The 21,439-nt window shown below is 42.9% G+C and overlaps 1 protein-coding gene across 5 annotated transcripts in view; it reads right to left on the bottom strand.

Annotated features, from left to right (window-relative positions):
- TRIO (trio Rho guanine nucleotide exchange factor) overlaps positions 1 to 21,439 on the bottom strand; it is a 238,789-nt gene that overhangs the window by 160,823 nt on the left and 56,527 nt on the right. For 4 of the 5 annotated variants that reach the window (XM_017524673.2, XM_017524674.2, XM_037737127.1 and 1 more), the window contains exons 9-10: positions 17,715 to 17,837; positions 11,935 to 12,126 (exon numbers count right to left, since the gene is read on the bottom strand). In XM_017524673.2, coding sequence (XP_017380162.1) covers positions 11,935 to 12,126; positions 17,715 to 17,837 — 315 coding nt within the window. Of the gene's footprint in view, positions 1 to 11,934; positions 12,127 to 16,798; positions 16,944 to 17,714; positions 17,838 to 21,439 lie in introns of those variants that run through there. The other variant, XM_017524676.2, reaches the window with a different exon arrangement.

The raw sequence follows: 21,439 nt of genomic DNA on the forward strand, positions 1-21,439 counted from the left end.
TTCTTCGTTAAACACATGCTGTTGCCACCTGTGTGATCCTTATTCTGTACTGATTCAAAACACTCATATATTGAAACTGATTAATGAAACTTTTTGTGATAGATTTGGACTTATTCCTGCTGAGATCTGTTGGGATCCGAATTCTGTCATCTGAAATATCTGACAGGCCCTTGTCTAGATTTGATGCTCATACCTTCCAAACCAATTCAACCACTCACAGGCTTTCTGCATGAGCACAGACACCTGCAACATGCCGCAGGAAACTCCCTCCAGCACTGCTGACATCATCCACTTGCCAACACCTGCAATGACAGTCTCACTTGCAAAGCTTTGAACGCAGCAACAATAATTTTGGCTACGGCACTAAGACTGTCCTTGCTACATGATGGAAATTTGCCCATTTTTAAGAAAACTAGCGCTTAACACAGCAAAGTAAAGTTTTCCGGGATGCCTGAATTGGGATGAACAGTCTTTCCAGATGTCACATGCGACATCAAAGTTCTGATAGGTCAGGTGGAGTTAGTTAGAAGGCGGGACTACACTCTTCTCCCCTACAGGAGGTGACACCAGGCATCAAACTAGTCTGTTCTGCAGGACCTCGGTCCACCTGAGATGACTGGTCTGTCATCGCCCATCACTACCTTTGTCAGTCAGCACATCTGATCTAATTGTGGCTCCAGACTGGAAGTGACTTCCTTATGTACCAGTGGGGCATGAGAACTGTCTTACTCAGAAGCTTGCCTTACCTGCAGACCAGTGTGGGAGGATGAGGAGAGTTTTGGTCTCCATCCTTCGTTCTCTTTTTTATAGCCATTCAACAGTCTAATTCCAGTAACTATACTAAGAGACGGCCCGGATTTTCCTTTCTTGTCTACAAATTAAATGTTGGAAGGCCTGGTCAAATGCCCACCCACTAATTCCACTACATGTCCTTCATCAAGCCAGGAACCTAGTAGAGAACTAAATAAAGTTAACACATTGTAACCTGTTCACTTTTTCTTGACCAGCGGTTTAAAAATTGTCTCTAGGACCCTGCCTAGTTAGATTAACCTCATTCTGATTAATGCATGAAATTCACCTTCTTTAAAAAGCACAAGTGCGTTTTCAGTTTCTGGCATCCTCTCCCTTTCCCACAGTTACTTAAGGATTGATATCTCAATATGGTGATATAATTATCAAGTTCTTTTGGTACCCAGGGATCGAATCTGTCCGAGAACAGAGACTTGAACGCACTCTGATTAAGTAAGTTTTTCCTTACAAAGCCTTCACCATCTGGGGCTTTAGCTTCTGCTGGCCTAGGTCTGGAGAGCAGTCCCGTCAAGGAGACCAAGAGGCAAAGTGAGAGATGATGAGGTCCACTTTCTGTTTGTTCCCCGCCCCCGGCCCATCAACATCACGGCTCCAAGCAGAGAGAGCTCAACACTTCTTTCATCTTCTGGTTCTAAATTTTGTACTTTAACAAATGGAAGGGAAAACAAACAAATGATAACAAAGCCCCAAAAGCCTTATCAGTTTCTCCAGTCCTGGCTATTCTGGAGCTTTTAAGCTGTCCTGGTGAAACTCTAGCTAATATATTTTTGGCCAATGTCTCTACCTATTCAATAAGAAAAACAACAATCAGTACAAACCTGTCGGAAATACATACAAAAATACATACAGGTAGTTTACCTCTTTCCTCACTGAACCAAAGACTTGTGATTCTTTGGTAATAAAATATTTAGTTTATGAAGCTGAGCGTCAAAATAAGAAATAGAGAATCATAAAATGCCCTTTAAAAAAGAAATTTAACAGCCGGGCACGGTGGCTCACGCCTGTAATCCCAGCACTTTGGGAGGCCAAGGCGGGTGGATCATGAAGTCAGGAGTTCGAGATCAGCCTGGCCAACGTGGCAAAACCCCATCTCTACTAAACATACAAAAATTAGCCAGGCATGGTAGCAGGCACCTGTAATCCCAGCTACTCGGGAGGCTGAGGCAGGAGAATCGCTCGAACCCGGGAGGGGGAGGTTGCAGTGAGCTGAGATTGTGCCATTGCACTCCAGCCTGGGCAACAAGAGCAGGACAAAGGAAAGGAAAGGGGAAAAAAAAGGGAAAGGGAAAGGGAAGGGGAAGGGGAAGAGAAGGGAAGGGAAGGAAAGAGAAGAGAAAGAGAATAGAGAGGAGAGAGAGGAAAGAGACAGGAGAGAGAGAGAGAGAAGAAAGAAAGAGAAAGAAGAAAGAAAAAAAAAGGAAGAAAGAAAGGAAGAAAAAAGAAAAGAAAAGAAAAGGGAAGGAGGGAGGGAGGGAGGGAAGGAGGGAAGGAGGGAAGGAGGGAAGGAAGGAAGGAAATTTAACAGATAAACAGGGCTGGGCGCAGTGGCTCATGCCTATAATCCCAGCACTTTGGATCACTTGTGGTCTGGAGTCCAAGGGAGCCTGGCCAACATGGTGAAACCCTGTCTCTACTAAAACGTTGGCAGATGCCTGTAATCCCAGCTCCTTGGGAGGCTCAGGCAGGAGAACCACTTGAACCTGGGAGACAGAGGATGCAGTGAGCTGAGACCACAGCACTGCACTCCAGCCTGGGCGACAGAGTGAGACACGTCTCAGAAAAAACAGGAAAAAAAGAAAAAACCAAGTAAACAGGACTATTCATGTACACCTATTTCCAACTGGGCATTTTAAGGCCTTAGCATTGCCTCTCTTGACCTTGTGTTGCAGTGTCTCACCTTTTGTTTTACATTAATCAAGTCCTACTGACAAAAAGCTCATTAAAGCAGGCATTTATAACTCTCCATTATTTAGAAGTGACCATCAGCAAGAAACTATAAAATCTGAAGACAGTGGACAGTCTTATATTTTCAATCAATTCCTACTGAAAAACCGAGTTACAAATGAGGATAACACACTGTGGATTTCTTCACCTGATCATCACCTACTCAGTGTCTGTGACGTGTCAGGTATGTCAGTGCGGGACCAGCTTCCACAGTCGCTTCTAAGCTCTCTGTTGGCATAAAACTTTTCTCAACTTGAAAACATTGATTCAGCGTTAGCAAATAACAATTGCATGAATCTCAACCACAATTTTACATCATCTTACAGAAAAAAATTTAGTGTTTTAAGTTATTCTATAAAAGGACTTTCCTTTCACATAATATTATAATATCACTCTTTTCCCACTGGTCAATGCAAATGCTTTATGCATGTTTATTTGGAGGAAAAAAACCACATTTATTTCTGTTGAAAGTTTTACTGGGATATAAATACTTTGTACTTAGTAATGATTTTTGTCAAATGTGAATGGAACCACGAGTAAGGGCTCTTCCCAACAGTCTATTCTGCTCTGAGGGGCTGTAGCTGGAGACAATGGACTTGCATACATCCCACGAAAGGCTTTTGGTTTTGATGTTAAGAACAGGATCAGGTGAGGTCATCACTTGGAGGAAGACAGGAAGCAGATAAAGCAGTTACTGATGATCAAAGATTAATGAAGTAAAGGCAACATTATACCTAGCTATTTGTATCTTTGCCCCTTAAAGTCTTTATTATTTTATCTATATCAAGTAAGTTATAATCAGGGCCGAGACAGGAAAAAAAGAACATTTATCAGCAGCTACTCTAAGAAAAGCATCATTAGGTGTTTTACATATGCAATTTGTCTCACATTCCTTAGAGATTATATTATTCCTATATTGTAGCTAAGGAAGTTGAGGTACTACACAGTAACTTATCTGAGATCACTCAGCAAATTTAGGGGATATGTTTGTTATACTATATTTTCTCAATTATTTTAATAAAGATTTTATTTTCATAGAAATACATAACTGACTAGATCTATTTTAAAAAAAAATATTCCCACCTATAAGAAGACCACCTGTTTTTTAAAATCAGTATGCCACACTAGATACTGCAGTTTATGTAAAGACATAATGCTACGCCGATAGGTGGCAAGTGATGCCAAGGCCAAATCTAATGCTCAGTCTCACAAGGCTGATGATGCAGTTGATGGTTCTAGGCTGTTAGTTTCCTCTTGCTTTCACTGGCTTGTGGACATATTTAATTACTCATTTGCACACATCAGAAAAATAAAGAAATCGAATGTGTAAGGGCATACAGAGAGAGTTTAATGCACTAAAGAGTGTAGCTAAGTAATTCAATATTTAACAAAAATTACTGAGGCTGGATCATATACGATAAACTTTCTATTCTAAAATATCATGTGTTGGGTTTTTGTGTTTTAGACAGTCTTGCTTGAGTCTCCCAGGCTGGGGTGGAGTGGCACAATCTCGGCTCCCAGGTTCAAGCGATTCTCCTGCCTCAGCCTCCTGAGTAGCTGAGATTACAGGCACCCGCTACCATGCCCGGCTAAATTTTGTATTTTTAGTAGAGATGGGATTTCGCTATGTTGGACAGGCTGGTCTCAATCGCCTAACCTCATGATCTGCTCCTTTCAGCCTCCCAAAGTACTGGGATTACAGGCATGAGCCACTGCACCCAGCCACATGTTGGATTTTAACCATTCTCTCCGACAAACTTAACAAAGCAATCCTGAACTTGTGAGATGCTGAGAAGCTGAAGATCATTCATACATTTCTGGTGGTAATGTACCATGGTACACTCATTCTAGAAAAGAGTCTGGCAGTGTCTTTTAAAAACTAAATGTGTGGCCAGGCACGGTGGCTCATGCCTATAATCCCAGCACTTTGGGAGGCCGAGGTGGGTAGACCACGAGGTCAGGAGATCGAGACCATCCTGGTCAATGTGGTGAAACCCCGTCTCTACTAAACATACAAAAAAAATAGCTGAGCACAGTGGCGCGTGCCTGTAGTCCCAGCTACTCGGGAGGCTGAGGCAGGAGAATTGCTTGAACCCAGGAGGTGGAGGTTGCGGTGAGCCGAGATCGCGCCGTTGCACTCCAGCCTGGGTAACGAGCGAAACTCCTTCTCAAGAAAAAAAAAAAAAAAACTAAATGTGTGCTTACCAAAGGACCCAGCAAATGCATTCCTGGGCATTTACCCCAGAGAAATGAAAACTATTTCACACAAAAACCCAGACAGGATTGTTCATAATTTCTGTATATTTCCCTGCAATAGCCAAAAACTGAATACTACTCAGCAATAAAGAAGAAAGAGCTACTGATACATGCAACAAAGCGGGTGTATCAAAGGAATTCTGCTGAGTAAAAAAAGCCATCTCAAAAAGTTACATGCTGCATGACTCCATTTATGTAACATTTTGAAATAACAAAACAACAGAAACAGAATAACAGATTAGCGGTTGCTGGAAATAGAGATGGAGCAGGGGTTAGTTAAGGCTGAACCAAGGCAGGATAGGGAGCCCTTTGATTATGGGAAAATTCTGTATGGTTCTGTATTTTGAAAGTGGGTGGTTACACAAATCTATACATAATAAAACTGCATAGGACTAAACACACACACAGGCACGTGCATGCGCACGTGCACACACACACACACACACACACATGGGCACACATACACATCTAAACCTGGCAGAATGTGAATAAGCTCTGTGGGCTGCCGAAAAGTCAGCGTCCTGGTTTGATTGTGTACTGACGTTATGCAAGATGCCACCACTGTGGGAGGCTTTGTGAAGATGCACAGGACCTCCTTACCTACTTCTCTGCTTTTGCAACTTTCTGTGATTCTATAATTACTTCAATAGAAAAAGTAAAAAGAAAAGCTAGGGAGTATGTTTAAAGATACGACACATATCTTCAGGGTGCAAAAGATCCTCAACCTAAGATGGTCTGACTTTGATTTTTCAACTTTGTGATGGGCTTCCTGGGACATACCTCTATCACCCATGTAGGTCAAGGAGCACATGAGCTTACAATAGTTCAACCTGTGAGTTTTCATCTTTACAATAGTATTAGTGCATTTTCAACAATGGATTTACCAGGGTGTAACCCTCTAAGTTAAGGAGCATGTGTATATATGTGGGGTGGAAATAGGAATGAAAGAAACAAAAAACTAATTTTAGAGAATAAAGACAGATGACTCATCAGCAAAAATACTTCCAGGAAGGCCAAAAGGAAAGGCTTGGAAGCTGGGAACTAAATTTTAGAGGACTTTGCACAAGAGACATAAGGCATCCAAAGGAATCCAGTGCTCATGAGAGACTGGTATAATTCAGAAAAAGACTGTGTTCTGTGGCTGCAGAGAGTAAAAAGCCACACCACCCCTGGGAAAGCCTCCAGTGGGGAAGTCAGGCCTGCTTAGTGACAGGCTCTGCACTGGAACCACTGGTAACCAGAGCACCCATCGGAGGGAGGGCAGCCCCTCTACACAATGAGCACTGTGCACCTTTAGTCACTTTCCCTGTTCAGTTTAACCACCAGATGCCCGATGCAGTGTTGGCTCTCCAAGGGAAAGAAGGAAAAGAAATCTGGGCCCTATAAGCAGTGGGTGCTTGAGAGAGCACTGGGGATGTTTTCAATGTACGCCTGGGGCAAACTCCGTGAGGACCTGAGGGCCAGAGGAGAGGCAGCTCTGAAAGGCCACACACTAAGAAGCCAGAGGGCACCCGCTTCCTGGGAAGCCTCCCCTGGCCCCAGGGCAAGAAGCCTGCTGGCTCTGGCTTTCTCCCTCTTCTCCGCTTGGGAAGCTAACCAATGGTCCCAGCACAAAGAAGCCTGCCTGCTCAACTGTTTGGCATAAAGTCGAGGCCAGGCTACTGCCTATAACAAAACATCTCCAGGTGGCTGGGAGGCCTTTGTTTTTGACTTCTGAATAAAATGAAAGGTTCCTCTTTTCCCAGCCATGACTCAAAACAAAAACTTGTCCCAGTTCAGTGTGTAAGTTTGCAGAAACAGAACCAAGAGGCTTCCTTTACTTAAACCCAGCAAGAATCACAGCGTAATTCAAGTGGGAATGATTTTTCCTGGGAAACCTTGGCTTCTGAGAACAAAAATCAATGCAAGGGCAATGAATCAATTCCAGAAACAAACTGTCTGAGAGCTCAATGTCACCACCTGGTTGCCTCAAATAACCCACAAATTTCTAACGTAGTTATCAGTTAACTCAGGACCTAATTTTGAGAATGAAGTTGAATGAATATGAATGAGTGAAAACAGTTATGCTTTTGCTGCATTTGAAAATGGAAATTTCATTCAATCACTAAATCTATCATTAAATCTCAGAATAATGTGCTAGAAATAGACATTACTTACTGCACAGGCTTTCACTGAGTATCTGCCAATTCTAGGAGGTAGACTAAATAGTGAAAACACAAAGGTAAGTGAGACAAGTTCCTGGGCGTCAAGGAACTTAAAATCTACCAGGAGAAACAAATAAACAAATGTCTAAAACGTTGGACACACAGAAGCAGAAGCATGTTCTTTTGGTCATTCATTTTGGTATCATCTCGTCACACATTACCACTGTCTTGAGAGACACTTTGGAATGAATGAGTGAAAAGAGAGAATGAACAAATAAACAGTGAAAAAACGCATTCAAAAGTTAAGGAGGACAAACAACAAAGGACACATAGCAGGTGCACTGTCAACAGAACTGATGTGAAGAAGCGATACATGCAATACTAAAGGGAATGCACACCGCAGTGGGACTGAGAGTGGACAACACGTGCAGGAGGATAAAGAGTCTCCCCAAATAAAACCCAAACTTACATTAAGCCAATCAACATTCCTTTCAAGTACTTCAGAAAGAAAACAAAAACAGAACAAAGCTCCAAGCTACAAGCGTTCTAAAAGGAGGCTAAGAATCTCAGGATTCTTTTTAGAGAAAACAGCATCCTGGAATACTTCCAAAGCTGGGCTTTAGGAGCAAACTGAGGCTGAAATCTCTATCAAGGTAGAAAATATTTGTCCCCTATGTAAAATGTGTCCCCCTTTCTCTCTTCTCAGGATCAAGTGTCTCTTCTGTCCTCTGGGGTAAAAGAATCACAGTCCAGAGTTCTCAGTTTCTGGAGTCTAAGAGCCTGGCCTTCAACAAGACTTCAACCATCACCTTCTTCCAGGGGTTTCTTTAGGAGATTCCGGAGCTAACGCTGAGCAAACAACACCTTGACCTCTTTTTTTTTTTGAGACTAAGTTTCACTATTGTTGCCCAATCTAGGTGTAATGGCTCGATCTCGGCTCACCGCAACCTCCGCCTCCCAGGTTCAAGTGATTCTCCTGCCTCAGCCTCCCGAGTGGCTGGGATTACAGGCATACGCCACCACACCAGGCCAATTTTGTATTTTTAGTAGAGATGGGGTTTTTCCAAGTTGGTCAGGCTGGTCTCAAACTCCCAACCTCAGGTGATCCACCCACCTTGGCCTCCCAAAGTGCTGGGATTACAGGTCTGAGCCACTGTGCCTGGCCAACCTTACAACTTTTTTAAGTGAGTTGTTCTGACCTCATGTTTGGGCCAGAAAGTTTTTGCAAAAACAGATGGTGACAGCTATACTCCAGATAGAGTGAGGAAGAGAACCACTGTGGGACGTCGGGCAGTGAGGAAACTAACTTCTGCCAGGAGAGCCTTTGCTGGGCAATCTCTAAAAAGCTTCTTGATTTTGCCTAAATGAAAAAGATAAGCTACTTTTTCTGTCTTCCTCTATGTAATTTTAAATTGTATGATCTGCTGAAGAAGAACTGATTCAGATAATGCATATCTTTTTGCAATTTTTCGTTCATCTGATATGGAAATACATTTAGTGACTTTATGCAAACACCTAGTAAATTAGCATGATTTCCTCTTCTTGGCCCATTTAGTTTTTCATTTTAAACTAATTAAACTTGTTCTAAGCTTATCTTAGTTTTCATTCAATAACCAGCTTCAAAATACAATGACTGAAGAAACCACTCTTTCATGCATGGAACCTACCAAGTATTCCTGGGAGTTTTAGGGCTTTTTGTATAGCACAGAGAAAGAATTGAGGGAAATTCTCTGGCTGGTCAGGGAAAGATAAATATACTGAGAAAATGGCTTGGGCTAAAAACGAAGTCCAAGCACACTGAGGGGAAGAAACAGGCTGCATTCCAGCCTGTGGGCAGCGTCCCTGAAGGCCTATGCTCCAATCACACGGGCACACGTGTGTCCTGCTATGCCCTCCCTAACTGGGCCCCAATCCCTCCTTGGTCCCGGGTAACATGAGGTGCACACAAGTAAGACAGAGCAGACCAGGGTAAACATGCCAGCTTCTCTGCTACTGAGATGCCCTTTCACAGAATGCACAAAAAGTCCTGCAATTGTCAAAGTGAACCACTCCGTCCTTAAAACTGATCAAAGGTCTCGTGAGTGTACAAACTCAGACATACTGGAAGTTCCTATTGTGTAAGTCAATGAAAACAAAATGTATTTTCACTTTTAAATAATTTCCAAACATAGTGACAATACGGACTCCATGGTCTTGTAAGTGGATGCTCTTATTAGAAGATTTTTCCTTAAAAACGTTGCTGTTACAAAAACCAATGAACCCAGACGCCTCTGGACAAGTGCTTTGTTTCTGTCTTTGAGATAGGGTCTTGCTCTGCCGCCCAGGCTGGAGTGCAATGGTGTGATCTCAGCTCACTGCACCCTTCATCTTCCGAGCTCAAGTGATCCTCCTGCCTCAGCCTCCCAAGGAGATGGGACTACAGGTGCCACCACACGCAGCTAAATTTTTAAAATTATTATTTGTAGAGAACAGCTTTTGAAAAAACTTTCCTTCCAGTTATCCTTTAGCGTCCGCTCTCTGAAAACCACTGCAGAGTTGAAAAGGTGACTTAAATCATAAATACTTCTTGGCGAGAAGAGTATTCTCTCCTATAAGGAAGCTAGATCCTTATCTCAGACTGCTAAGCTGCCACACAAATACCAGCTCCAATCTCCTGGCTCAGCACGTGTCACAGATGTGAGGCCTTCTTCCCTCTGCCCCTGCCTCTCGATGTGGCCTCTGAGCCACTCGCAGCTGCCTAACACTCTTCCTGCCTCTCCCTTATGGCATCTATGGCATCCAGGGCAACTGTGGTCCCTGGGCCCCAAATGAGGAACCTGTGAACTGGACATCCCTACCCAGGCGCTTGCCCTCAGAAGGGTCCGGGCTGCTGTGCTCCAGGCCCGTGTTCTCTCCATGTCCCAGCTTAGTGAACTATGGCACAATCCATTTCCATACACAGATCACCTTAACCCTCTCCTTCCCTCTCAGCAAGGGCGTAAAAACATGTAAGGAAAAAGGAGGCTAAAGTGCTAACACCAATGGCAAAGAGAGTAACACATGATCACACGCATGACAAGTGCCGTGAACAGGTGCGTGTCAGGGGAGCTCTAGGAGCTGCAGGGAGAGTGGCTAACTACACCCGTCCTCGTCTCAAAGGTGCTGGAGAGTCATGGGTCCGGGGATGCTGTGTTGAGTGGGAGGGGAAGAGGAGGACACAGCAAAACAGGCTGCAAGGAAAAACGTGATCTACGCTGTGAGGACGCGGAGGTCTTCAGGCTGTTCCCTACATACCAGGAGAATCACTGATGGTGTAAAAGCAGGGGTATGGCCTACTCAAATTTGTATTTCAGAAAAATTACTCTGGTAGCAGTGCCACAGGGAGGCTGGGGCAAGGAGCCAGTAGAGGCAGGAGGGCAGCAAGAGACAGGCTCAGTTCAAGACAAGCAGGAAACTTCCAGCCTGGCGGCATGTGCAGCAATGACTAGAAACTGCCACAGAACAATGTCCACTTAATGCGTCTCCTCAGAAAAAACAGCCTCTTTGTAAGTATTTTCAAGAGCAATTTGAGTAACGGCATTCTGAGGAGCAGGGAAAGAAGCTAGCATCATCCATCCTGATGACCATCTCAGGAGCAAGAAGCACCAGCGCCTCGGCAGAAAGGACTGAGGGCGCCAGGCAGCAGCCCGGGCAAGACTGAGCACACAGCCTGGGGGTCCCAGCAGTCTGCTGCGTACTCTCCTCCACTCCTTCCCGGCCTCACAAGGTTTCAGAGGGAAACCTACAGTCCAAACGTTCCAGTGACAAATGACCTGACTGAGGACTACCTGGCCAATATCTCAGAACTGGTAGTGCAGTTCTTTTCCTTTAATGGAACTGGTGGGTCTCTGAGCGCTGAAGCTTTGAAACGAGGCAAGCCAGGCCTCGCCCTCCCCTCTTTCCCCAGTAGTCCTATTCTTCTAGATCCTTCTTTCCATCCTATGACCACAAGCTTCCATGTGATAATCCCCAGTTATCTGGAAGGGCCTCCTCATTTCCAATTCATCAAGAGCTGTATTAGAATATGTTATGATCCTTTGTGAAGGGCCTTGGTGATTTTCTTCCTTACACAGAAATAAGATGTGGTAAACTGACATGCCTACTCAGTTTGTAGTCACCCTAAATATGAACTTTTATTTTAAATTCTCTTTTCCTCAAAAGCTACATAATAGTTTCTTTCATGTAACTTTATATGATTTCTAACAAGAGTAACGTATATACGCAAGGTATAATTAGTACCCACCTATTTTTCACACACCAAATAACATTTCATATCATGAGATAAGCTGATCAACAGAAAACCTAATGCCTATGACATTAGGTTTAATATTATTTGTACCAGGTTGGCTCTGGCACATTTAAACTCAATATTAGGTAACAGTCATGTTTACTAGCATCTGAGAGAAGTCTAATAACATCCAAAGGCAATCATGATGTAGATTCATACCCAGAAAGGAAGCCCAACAGCTCTGACCAACAACGCGCAGGTCCCCTACTTATGGAAACGGACGTTCTCTGTCTCTCCCGACCCTCATGGGTCCTGTTTTTAGGGACAGCCTCAGCAAAGGCAGCCATGCACTCACACAACAGGAAGTCCAGCACAAGTCCTGCTTTTCCCCGTCCACGCAGACACACTCAGCACTAATGGACTACGTCTTACAACATGCCACCTTTCTCACATTATGACCAGTTTCAGGTTCCTCCCAAAGAGTTCAAAGACCCTTTCAGGTCCAGATTATATTCTGGTGTCCTAGAGCCCTACCTCTTTCACATGGGTGTGAAAGGACACCGACATGTCCAGTAGGATCTTTCGCTGCTCAACACGCCGAACGAAGTCTTGAATCCGGTCTTCCAGCTGATGGGCGGCCTGATAAATCTCTTCAGGGTCACATTCCCCAGTCTGAGCCAGCTGTTCTGCGGCTTCTAGTAACTTATCCGCATTGGTGTATGTATTCTGCACAAGACAACATCCGAGAGGAACAGAAGGTAAATAAAAAGCAAATCAGCCAAGCTGGGCGCCATAATAAACAGCAACACAATCCAATTGTGATATTTGTGATCACTTACATGAATGAAATAGAAAAATATGATGGGGAGAGATGATTTTAGGAATTCTATGCAGAATTCCTTTTGCGCTGTTGTTTTAGATTGTTAAATTTTGAACCCCATGGCAGAGCTCTTGTATTGAAGGCAGGGACGGACTATCTGTAGGTAATTACTGGCTGTCTTGTGACTTAGTGCTTTCAGATTTTTGCCCAGGTAGAGTCAGGAGACAATCCCCAGCAACAAATGCCTGCTTCACTTTTTCTTCCAGTTTTATCACCAAGCAGAGAGTTCCACTCTATGTCCTTCAGTATGATACAATGCTTTATGATAATCCTCCAAGTACAAGCTAAAGGTTAAGTTCCAAACAAATCTAAGTTGCTGTCCCTTCTCACACATTTCTCCTTATTGATAATTGTGTGCTCATCTTCTTCCTACTTAAGGCTATATATTTTTTTGTTTTTCTGTTTTGTTTTCCAGCTTGCGTGACAGTCTCGCTCTGTGACCCAGGCTCGAGCACAGTGGTGCGATCACAGCTCACTGCAGCCTTGGCCTCCTGGGCTCAAGCAATCCTCCCACCTTAGCCTTTCAAGTAGCTGGAACCACAGACATGTGCTACCATGCCTGGCTCAATTTTATACTTTTAGGAGAGACGGGGCTTTACAATGTTGCCCAGGCTGGTCTTGAACTCCTGGGCTCAGGTAATCCTCTCGCCTTGGCCTCCCAAAGTACTGGGATTATAGGTGTGAACAACCTTGCCAGGCCACATTTTTTGAGAAAAAGGAAATAATAACCATTATGGCTCTAAAGCAACCAGAGTTTTAAAGAGCTCAAAGTGTAAATAGGTGTCTAAAATACTCTAAAAATCACTTTAATTCCTAGTAATCTGAGGCTACAAGTGGGTTCCTCCAACAGGCAGGCATGCGAGAGCCCTGATGCTATTCCAGGAAGCTGCTACTGAGGGGTCTGTTGGTGGGAGGGGGAGGGGAGCCCTGGAAAAGGAAGGGAATGTCAGGGCAGGAAAGGAACAGAGCTCAGGCCTTCTAAGAAGACCCAGAAAGTCCGCTTTTGGTTCCCCTTGAGAAACAAGCTGAATCGTCATCCTACTCAAGCACAGTCATAAGGGGAGCAGGGAAGGCATCTCATCAGTGAGGGTCTGAGCAGGATGTGAGGGCGTTAAGTGGGGAGGAGGGGCTTCTGAGTTGGGAGACATGTTACATCAGGAGAATGGAATTAATGCAAGTAAGCCAATACCTGAGGGATAATAGCAGCCAGGTTTCTCTATTTGAGAAAAGGGAGTTATAAATATAGAAAAGGAGAAAACTTGAGTTAACTCTTGGCATTGGGCTGGAATTGGAGCTATTTGTGTGAATATATGGTTTTTAACAGACAGATGTGAATGTGCATGTGTACACACACTAGGAGACAGATCTGAAAAGCAGCTTCACCTACGGAACAAGTCAGGACTGGAGCTTCTCTCATCCAGGCCCTCCCCTCCTCCAGCTGACACCTGGGTCTCTGGTCCCTGTGACCACGGTCAGCCTTGACACCAAGGGCTTTGCTGCAGAGAGTCTGCATGTGCTCTTGTCAACAAAGGTTCTCTGACCATCAGAGGCCGCACCTGCAGGTGACTTCCTTCCAGGGAAGGCGGCTTGAGGGTCTCTGCTTACCCCTGGCTGCGTGTCACCTCGGAGCCCCCGTGTCTGCATCTCTAAGATGCGCACAACAGGGCCTCCACGCTGAATGAAGCTAACAGTGTAGCAAGCTGTACCCAGAACCCAGAGTGCCACAGACACACATTTCTAAAGAGCAGATTCCTGCTTTCTCCTGATCACCACTGCGGCCTTGGAATCGTGCACCTCTCGTATTTGGTAAGTGGATCTAAAGATGACAGAGCCTCCCAACAGCCAAGTATTACATTTCAGAAAGTCTTCCCACCTCTACTCCAACAGATAAAGATACTATGTAAAGGTCCCAAAGGAACAAGCGCATTTGTGAATGATCTGAGATGTGAATCAGCCTTCGTTTATTTCACTTTTCATTTTGTGCTTGAAGAACACAAGGCTGGCGCGGGATGTGTCAACACCGTGCCTCGAAACCCCGGGCCAGGTTTTCCTCGGAAAAACACCTTCCTTGGGTCTTTCTGCAACAGGAGCACAGAGATGTCCTTGTGCTAATGTCAACCATACTCATTAGAAATGCTCCCCTCTTGGCACTTAACACTGTGCCTCAGAAAAGCGGGAGGACATGGATACTGTCTTATTCCCATATCACAGGCAAGGAAACTGAGGCACAGAGAGGTCCAATAACTTGTCCCCCAAGACAGTCAGTAGAGCTAGGATTGTTAAAACAACCAGTACCTAAGCCCCAGTTCCTCACATGAGGGGAAGCTGAGATGCTGGACTTAAAGTGGGGAGGATGTCAGGTCAGAGAGCATTCTGAGAGTCAGAGACTGAGCTTCTCCTGTCCAGTTCCTACCATCCTGTTCCCGAGGCAACTCACGCGGGGCCCATTTTCTGATCTGTGGTGTGAGGGTCGGTCATCCCTGCCATGGGGATTAAAGGGAATAGGGTAAGGCCAGCCCAGGGTGGGGGCCTAACTAGTGTCCTCTTTTTCTTGAACAGTTGGTAAGACTCAAGGAGACAAAAGGAGCCACTAGAAGGCAAACATGCAGGAGACTCTGCTCTTCCCACACTCACACCCCCCCCCCCCCAGGCTGTTTCTCACTAACCATGACCAGAGGCTATACTTAGAATTCATTGGAAAATAAGGGAGTTTTGGATCTTAGAGCAGATAGGAAAAAGAAGGAAAATAAGTCTTTGAGGCCTAAATACTTTCATTATATTTGCTTGGTTTAAAGGACAACAAAGCCTGGATATTGAAAACTTCCAAGGTATTTTATTAATACAGAAATGTAATGAAGAATGATGGGCCAATACATCTACAGTACAAATTAAAAGCCCCAAGTAACTTAAAATTATCATCTAAAAGGCACACACATTCCCAGGGATCCTCTTTTTATCCGTGAAGGGAAAACATGGCATCCCAAGAGACAAGCCCACCACCCTGCAACACGTGTGCACAGGACAGAGTGAACAGCATCACAGATGTGAAGAGCAGACCCAAGAAGCTGTGTGGATTTTTCCAGATACAGCATAACACAGACAACTATGCATGTCTCTCAGCATTTGACCAGACACAACTTTTTTGTGGTGTGGGAGTGGGAGGTTTTAGCGAGGTGAGGTGGCCCACGGGTATTAGGACTCCGGCATCCTCCAGTGCTGCGGAGGACTGCAGGAAGAGCAGTCTCATTACTTCCCGCTGGATTCTAAATACAGCCTCTGGCCGTCTTTAGTGAGCCCAGCCCTGCAGCTAAAAGAGCGAAGTCTCAGGCGCATTTGGCTTCTAGTGGCTCCTGTACAAAAATTAAATACAAGGCTAGTATTCACCAAAAGGTCTCAATAATCTGAACCATCATACTATTCTAGGCAAAGATGGCACCACGAGTGCCTGCCGAGCGTCAGCATTTCTACATGTATTCCCATCACGGCAACCTGGTGAAGGTAGATGTTAGGCATATTTCACAGCAGGGAAAACAGGCTCAGAGAGATGAAGTTTTCCACTGTTGTGCAATCAGAAAGCAATGGAGTATATTAGTAAATTTTAGAAGTTATTTTCAATAAGGGAAAAAAAGCAGATGAGAAGATTTGATATCCTGTAAATACATGACAATCTAAAGGAAATGCTTGATGGCAAATAATTTGCCCTGAATTCTCCACTAGTAATTTATTTTGAAAGATTAAAAGTCATACATCTTATATTAGGAACTGAACTTATTGCAAAACGACAGCCTATTCTGTAGAGCTGCATGCTCCAATGGCTGATGAGAATCAGAATTTAGAGCATGCTACAAGTGTGGGGACGTTCTGTACGTCCACGTGTCACAGACGCGGTGTCCTCCTTGCAAACAATGAATGAGTTAAGTGATGACCAGGGAGTTACTTGTCTGCTTTTCTTCTAAAAACAGAGAATGAACTCAAGGTCTCCTGCTTTCCTGAATGACACACTCTTTTATCCAGGAAGACAAGATAATTACGTGGCACATATGAAAAGCTGTTGACAGAAATGGCTTCCTGGATAATAACTTTGTGACAGGTTACATCTCTAGAAGGTAATCTGAATCCAAGGGGATAAGCAGAAAAGAGCGAGGGTGATTTAGGAATTCACAGAGCACGTACTTATGAAGGATGCTATGCCAAAGATTCACTAATGACAGTAAAGATATCTTCTGTGCTCTCAAAACCAGATTCTTCCTCGAACCCGAGTTTTCTGGGCTTTACTGGCTGTTGTAATCATAACTTTTTAAATCTAAAAAAGGAACATTAACATGAACAACTGCTTCGAAGGTAGAACGTCACTGTTAAAGAGTATCTTCCTTTCTAACAGTCATTTGCAGAAAGCTTCACATGAAAAGCATTTTTTATTTGTTTTTACACTAGCCCATGAAAATGCACTATGGCTATTCACACCACACATTATACATCAATTAGCATGGATTCATTCAACAGGATAGAGCTACTCACAATCACTGTACAAAATTAAGGAATGGGCCTTCAAATTAATCACGATGAAGTTCTTGACTCTGCAAAACTGCATGTGAAAAGGATCCAAGTGCTTCCTGAGGTGACTACAGCAGTGTCTAAAACAAATTCTGAAACCCAGGGCCCCTGCAGCTAGGTCTTGTGTCTGCAGAAGTTACACTGTATGACTCGCTTCCACCACGTCAACAGGAGGTTCAAATTTTGGGTTCCTCCTTCTCAGAACGCCAGAATTGTTCTATATAATATGTCTATATTTAGTACATTTTTAAATGAATTCAACCACAAAATTTCACCACTTCCTTTCTGAATCTCTGTTGTGTTACTTCATCAAGCCACAACTCACTAGTTTAAAGAAGTTGACTACAAGAAAAATCTTATTAAATAAATTACTGGGCCTATTTTCCAGATCAGAAAGTTAACCTTAGAGAATTAGCAACTTGTCCAAAGTCACAGAGCTTGTGCATATTATTGTCACTGCTCAAACCCCACAAATCCCACACTCAGAACACACTAGACTCCTGGCTCCTGTTTCCTTAGCACACACATTTAAAGAAATGGAAACAGGACAAGCAATGCTCGGCCTACCATTACAGAAACCCAAAAGGAACTGTTACTTCCAATTTCACAAACTAGTCAACAGGCACTGGTACAATAAACAAGGCAACAACATCCAAGCCACATTTCTGTTCCAAGAACATCACTTTTAGAAAGGGTCACCTGACAAAATCATGTTTTTGCTAGGCAATGACAACATCACTCTGGAATCAGAGCATTTACCTCATCTGAGGTGTCAAACACATCGAGCTAAAGCTAACTTACCTCAAATGTAGCTAAACTGTAATCCAGAATCAACTACATGGGTATTTATGGGATAAAATAATGGAAGCCACTGTTTTACCTGTGCCACTTCTTCAAAATCTTCATGACGTTTCTGCAATGCTCTGGCCCGATGGAGTGATTTCCCCACACCCGTATGTTTGCTCAGAAATGCTTCTCCGTGGTTCTCGATCCAGTCTAGCACCTACAATGAAATACAGGTACATGTGCTATAAAAACAGTGTCCTCCCATGTTCAATATTTAAGGCTATCCAATGAAGATTCTGTCTGTTGTCAAAACTCTGTAAGAAACAAGAAGTAAACAAAAAAATAAAAATTGGAAGAAGTAATTGGATACTAATTTAAGTCAGTTGATAATTACAAGCTGATAATCACATCAGCTTTCCCACCAGGACTTTAATCACCTCTTACATTAGAAGTGTAAATCCTTCTACGTAGAAACGTTGCATGCAATAATGATTAAATTAAATCTCAATTTATTTATGCACCACCGAGCCGCTGAACTGACTTAAGTTTTGTATAAGATAGTGATTGGGAAGCCACACAGGGCCAGTTTAACCTAGCAATTTTATAAGGCTTAAAGCTACACAACTAAGGCAATTCAAGTTTAACTACAGCATCAGTTTTTTTCCATTTCTTCTTCAGAAGACTCAAAACACATTAAGTAAAGCCTAACACTTACATGCCTCAGACTTGATCTTGCAATTTATTCTTTAAACTATGATGCTGCAAAAGCTAAACATTCCATGAATTCAATTACTTAAAAGTTCTTGCTAAGTGAAATCCACCACACTAAAGAAAAAGTAAAAGCAAAGCAGTACAAGCTGATGTTTTAAAGTTCATAGTTGGAACTGAGTAGTTCACTGGGTCTCACACTTAAATCACAAAACACTGACCTTATCTAACAAACTAGGACTGAGCCTTGAACAATATGGGTTTGAACTGCACAGGTCCACTTTTATGTGGTTTTAAAAAATAAATACAACTGGCCCTCCATACAGAAGGGTTCTGCATCCACAACCAAGTGTGGACTGAAACTACAGTATTTGCAGAAGGTGGAGCCCACATATACAGAGCGCCAAATGCAGGACTTGAGCAGCATAGATTTTGGTACTGAGGGACAAGCATATTTATGCTACGTCAAATGCCCACTTTGTCCTCTTTGATGAATAGGACATAACTAGCAAAAAACTAAGTCAGTGATGTCTTTAGCTAAAAACGAAAAACTTTAAAAGATTTTAAATATTTAAGCCTACTTGTTAATGCACAGCTACAGTATTGAAGGCTCACTCAGATTGTGCATGTTGTAACTCTGCTGCTCTCCTTGTCCAGTCAGCCTGCTCTAACAAAATACCTTACACTGGGTAATTTATAAACAACCGAAATGTAGGGCTTCGTAGTCTGGAGACTATTGTTTTACCTTGTGTATTGAGCACACTGTCTTAACTAGCGTATTGAGTGTGCATTACTTTAACTCCTGTATTTTGTTTTAACTCATGTATTGAGCGCATTGTTTTAACTAGTGTATTGAGTGCTCTGTTTTAACTAGTGTATTGAGCACACTGTTTTAACTAGCATATTGAGTGTGCATTACTTTAACTACTCAACTAGTCTGGAGACTATGAAGTACAAGATTGAGAAGCCAGGAGACTCAGTGACTGGTGACGGCTTGTTCCTTACTAGCGGCACCTTTTATGTGTCCTCACATGGAGGAAGGGGGCAAAGGAGCTCTCTCCAGCCTCTTTTATAAGGGAACTAATGCTATTCACAAGGGTGAGGCCCTCATGACCTAATTCCCTCCTGGAAGCCCCGCCTCTTCTGGAGTATGTTTCAACATGAATATGGGGGGACACAAACATTCAGACAATGCAGATCAAAATGACATTGGACTAAAGAACAAATGAGTACACACAACAAAGACAGTGGTCTAGAGGGCAATCTGAGAAGCCAACCAGCCACGGCTCTGCTAATGGGAAAATAAAAGGGGCTTAGCTTGTGGCTCCTTGCTACAGAAAGGATCCCTTGCCCTTGATCAACTGTACTGTGGAGAGATCAGCCATGTTCACAGATATAGGGAAAGAAAGCAGCAGCTAGTGAGGACCAGAGTGTGACATGTTCTTCCAAACCACTGACCTTCACACCTGAGGGACTGGCCGAGGGTCCTTTCTGCTCAGGGTCTAGAAAAGTTAGTATTCCAGGTAAACTGCAGACCTTAACAAACCTCTCATGGTCCTCTGTACACACCCTTGTAGAACTGGCAGGCACTGAGATCAGAAGTGTGGGAGGTGTGGGGTGGGGGTGGAAGCCAAGCCTGGTCTCATTTCCACCCCTCCATTTCCAGCACCCCTGTAGAGTCACATAGAATTTAGCTGTGTGCTCCTGGGCAAGTTCCTTATTCCTTCTCAGCTTCAGGTTCCTCACCTGCCCAATGGTGATAATCACACGTAGCTATGAGCATTCGATGACCTTTATGTTAAGCAACTTAATGTCAACGTGGCAAACGGTGACCCTGCCTATAACCAGAACCCATGGCAGGCTTCCATCTCATTTCAAGCTTCTGATGGCACATGCTGTACATATTCTATTTTAACTAGTATATTTAGTACCTTATTTTAACTAGTGTATTGAGTGCACTGTTTCAACTAGCGTATTAAGTGCATTGTTCTAACTAGCGCATTGTTTTAACTAGTGTATTAAGTGTGCATTGCTTTAACTTGTGTATTGAGTGCATTGTTTTAACTCGTGTATTGAGCGCACTGTTCTAACTCGTGTATTGAGTGCACTGTTCTAACTTGTGTATTGAGCGCACTGTTCTAACTCGTGTATTGAGCGCACTGTTCTAACTCGTGTATTGAGTGCACTGTTCTAACTCGTGAATTGAGTGCACTGTTCTAACTCGTGTATTGAGTGCACTGTTCTAACTCGTGTGTTGAGCGCACTGTTTTAACTCGTGTATTGAGCGCATTGTTCTAACTCGTATATTGAGTGCATTGTTTTAACTCGTGTATTGAGTGCATTGTTTTAACTCGTGTATTGACTGCACCGTTTTAACTAGTGTATTGAGCACATTGTCTTAACTAGTGTATTGAGTGCTCTGTTTTAACTTGTGTATTGAGCACACTGTTCTAACTAGCATATTGAGTGTGCATTACTTTAACTCATAAATTGAGCACATTAACTAGTGTATTGAGCGCACTGTCTTAACTCGTGTATTGAGCACATTGTTTCAACTAGCATATTGAGTGCACTGTTGTAACTCGTGTATTGAGAACATTACTTTAGCTAGCGTACTGAGCACGTCATTTTAACTTGTGTATTGAGTATATTATTTTAACTCATGGATTTAGTACGTTATTTTTCTTTCTTGGGATTAAAAAGAGAGAGTCCCTAAAGTGCAATAAAATATATGTGTGTGTGTGTGTGTGTGTATATATAATTTTTTTAAAAAAAGAATACCTCATAGAACATAAAGCATTAATAAGTAAACTGCTAAATAAAAGTAGACATAATAAATGAAGACATAAAAAAACACAGAGAAGTTCAAAATAAATCTATAAAGCCTCTCCATCTTTTATAACAGATTTCACTTCCAATATGGGCAATTTTTAGTTTCTTTATTATAATTCTACCTATTTTATAATTAAAAACAATCATTCTATATTAATGGATTTTTCAAAGTTATTTTGAAAAATATGCTTTAAAATATACAAGAGATTTGGAAATTAATATATATATCATGATACATTTAGTATCTTCTTTACTAAAAGTTCTGTTTCTATTTATCAG

Source organism: Cebus imitator, unplaced genomic scaffold (assembly GCF_001604975.1).
Source record: "Cebus imitator isolate Cc_AM_T3 unplaced genomic scaffold, Cebus_imitator-1.0 Scaffold35, whole genome shotgun sequence".
Lineage (NCBI taxonomy): Eukaryota > Metazoa > Chordata > Mammalia > Primates > Cebidae > Cebus > Cebus imitator.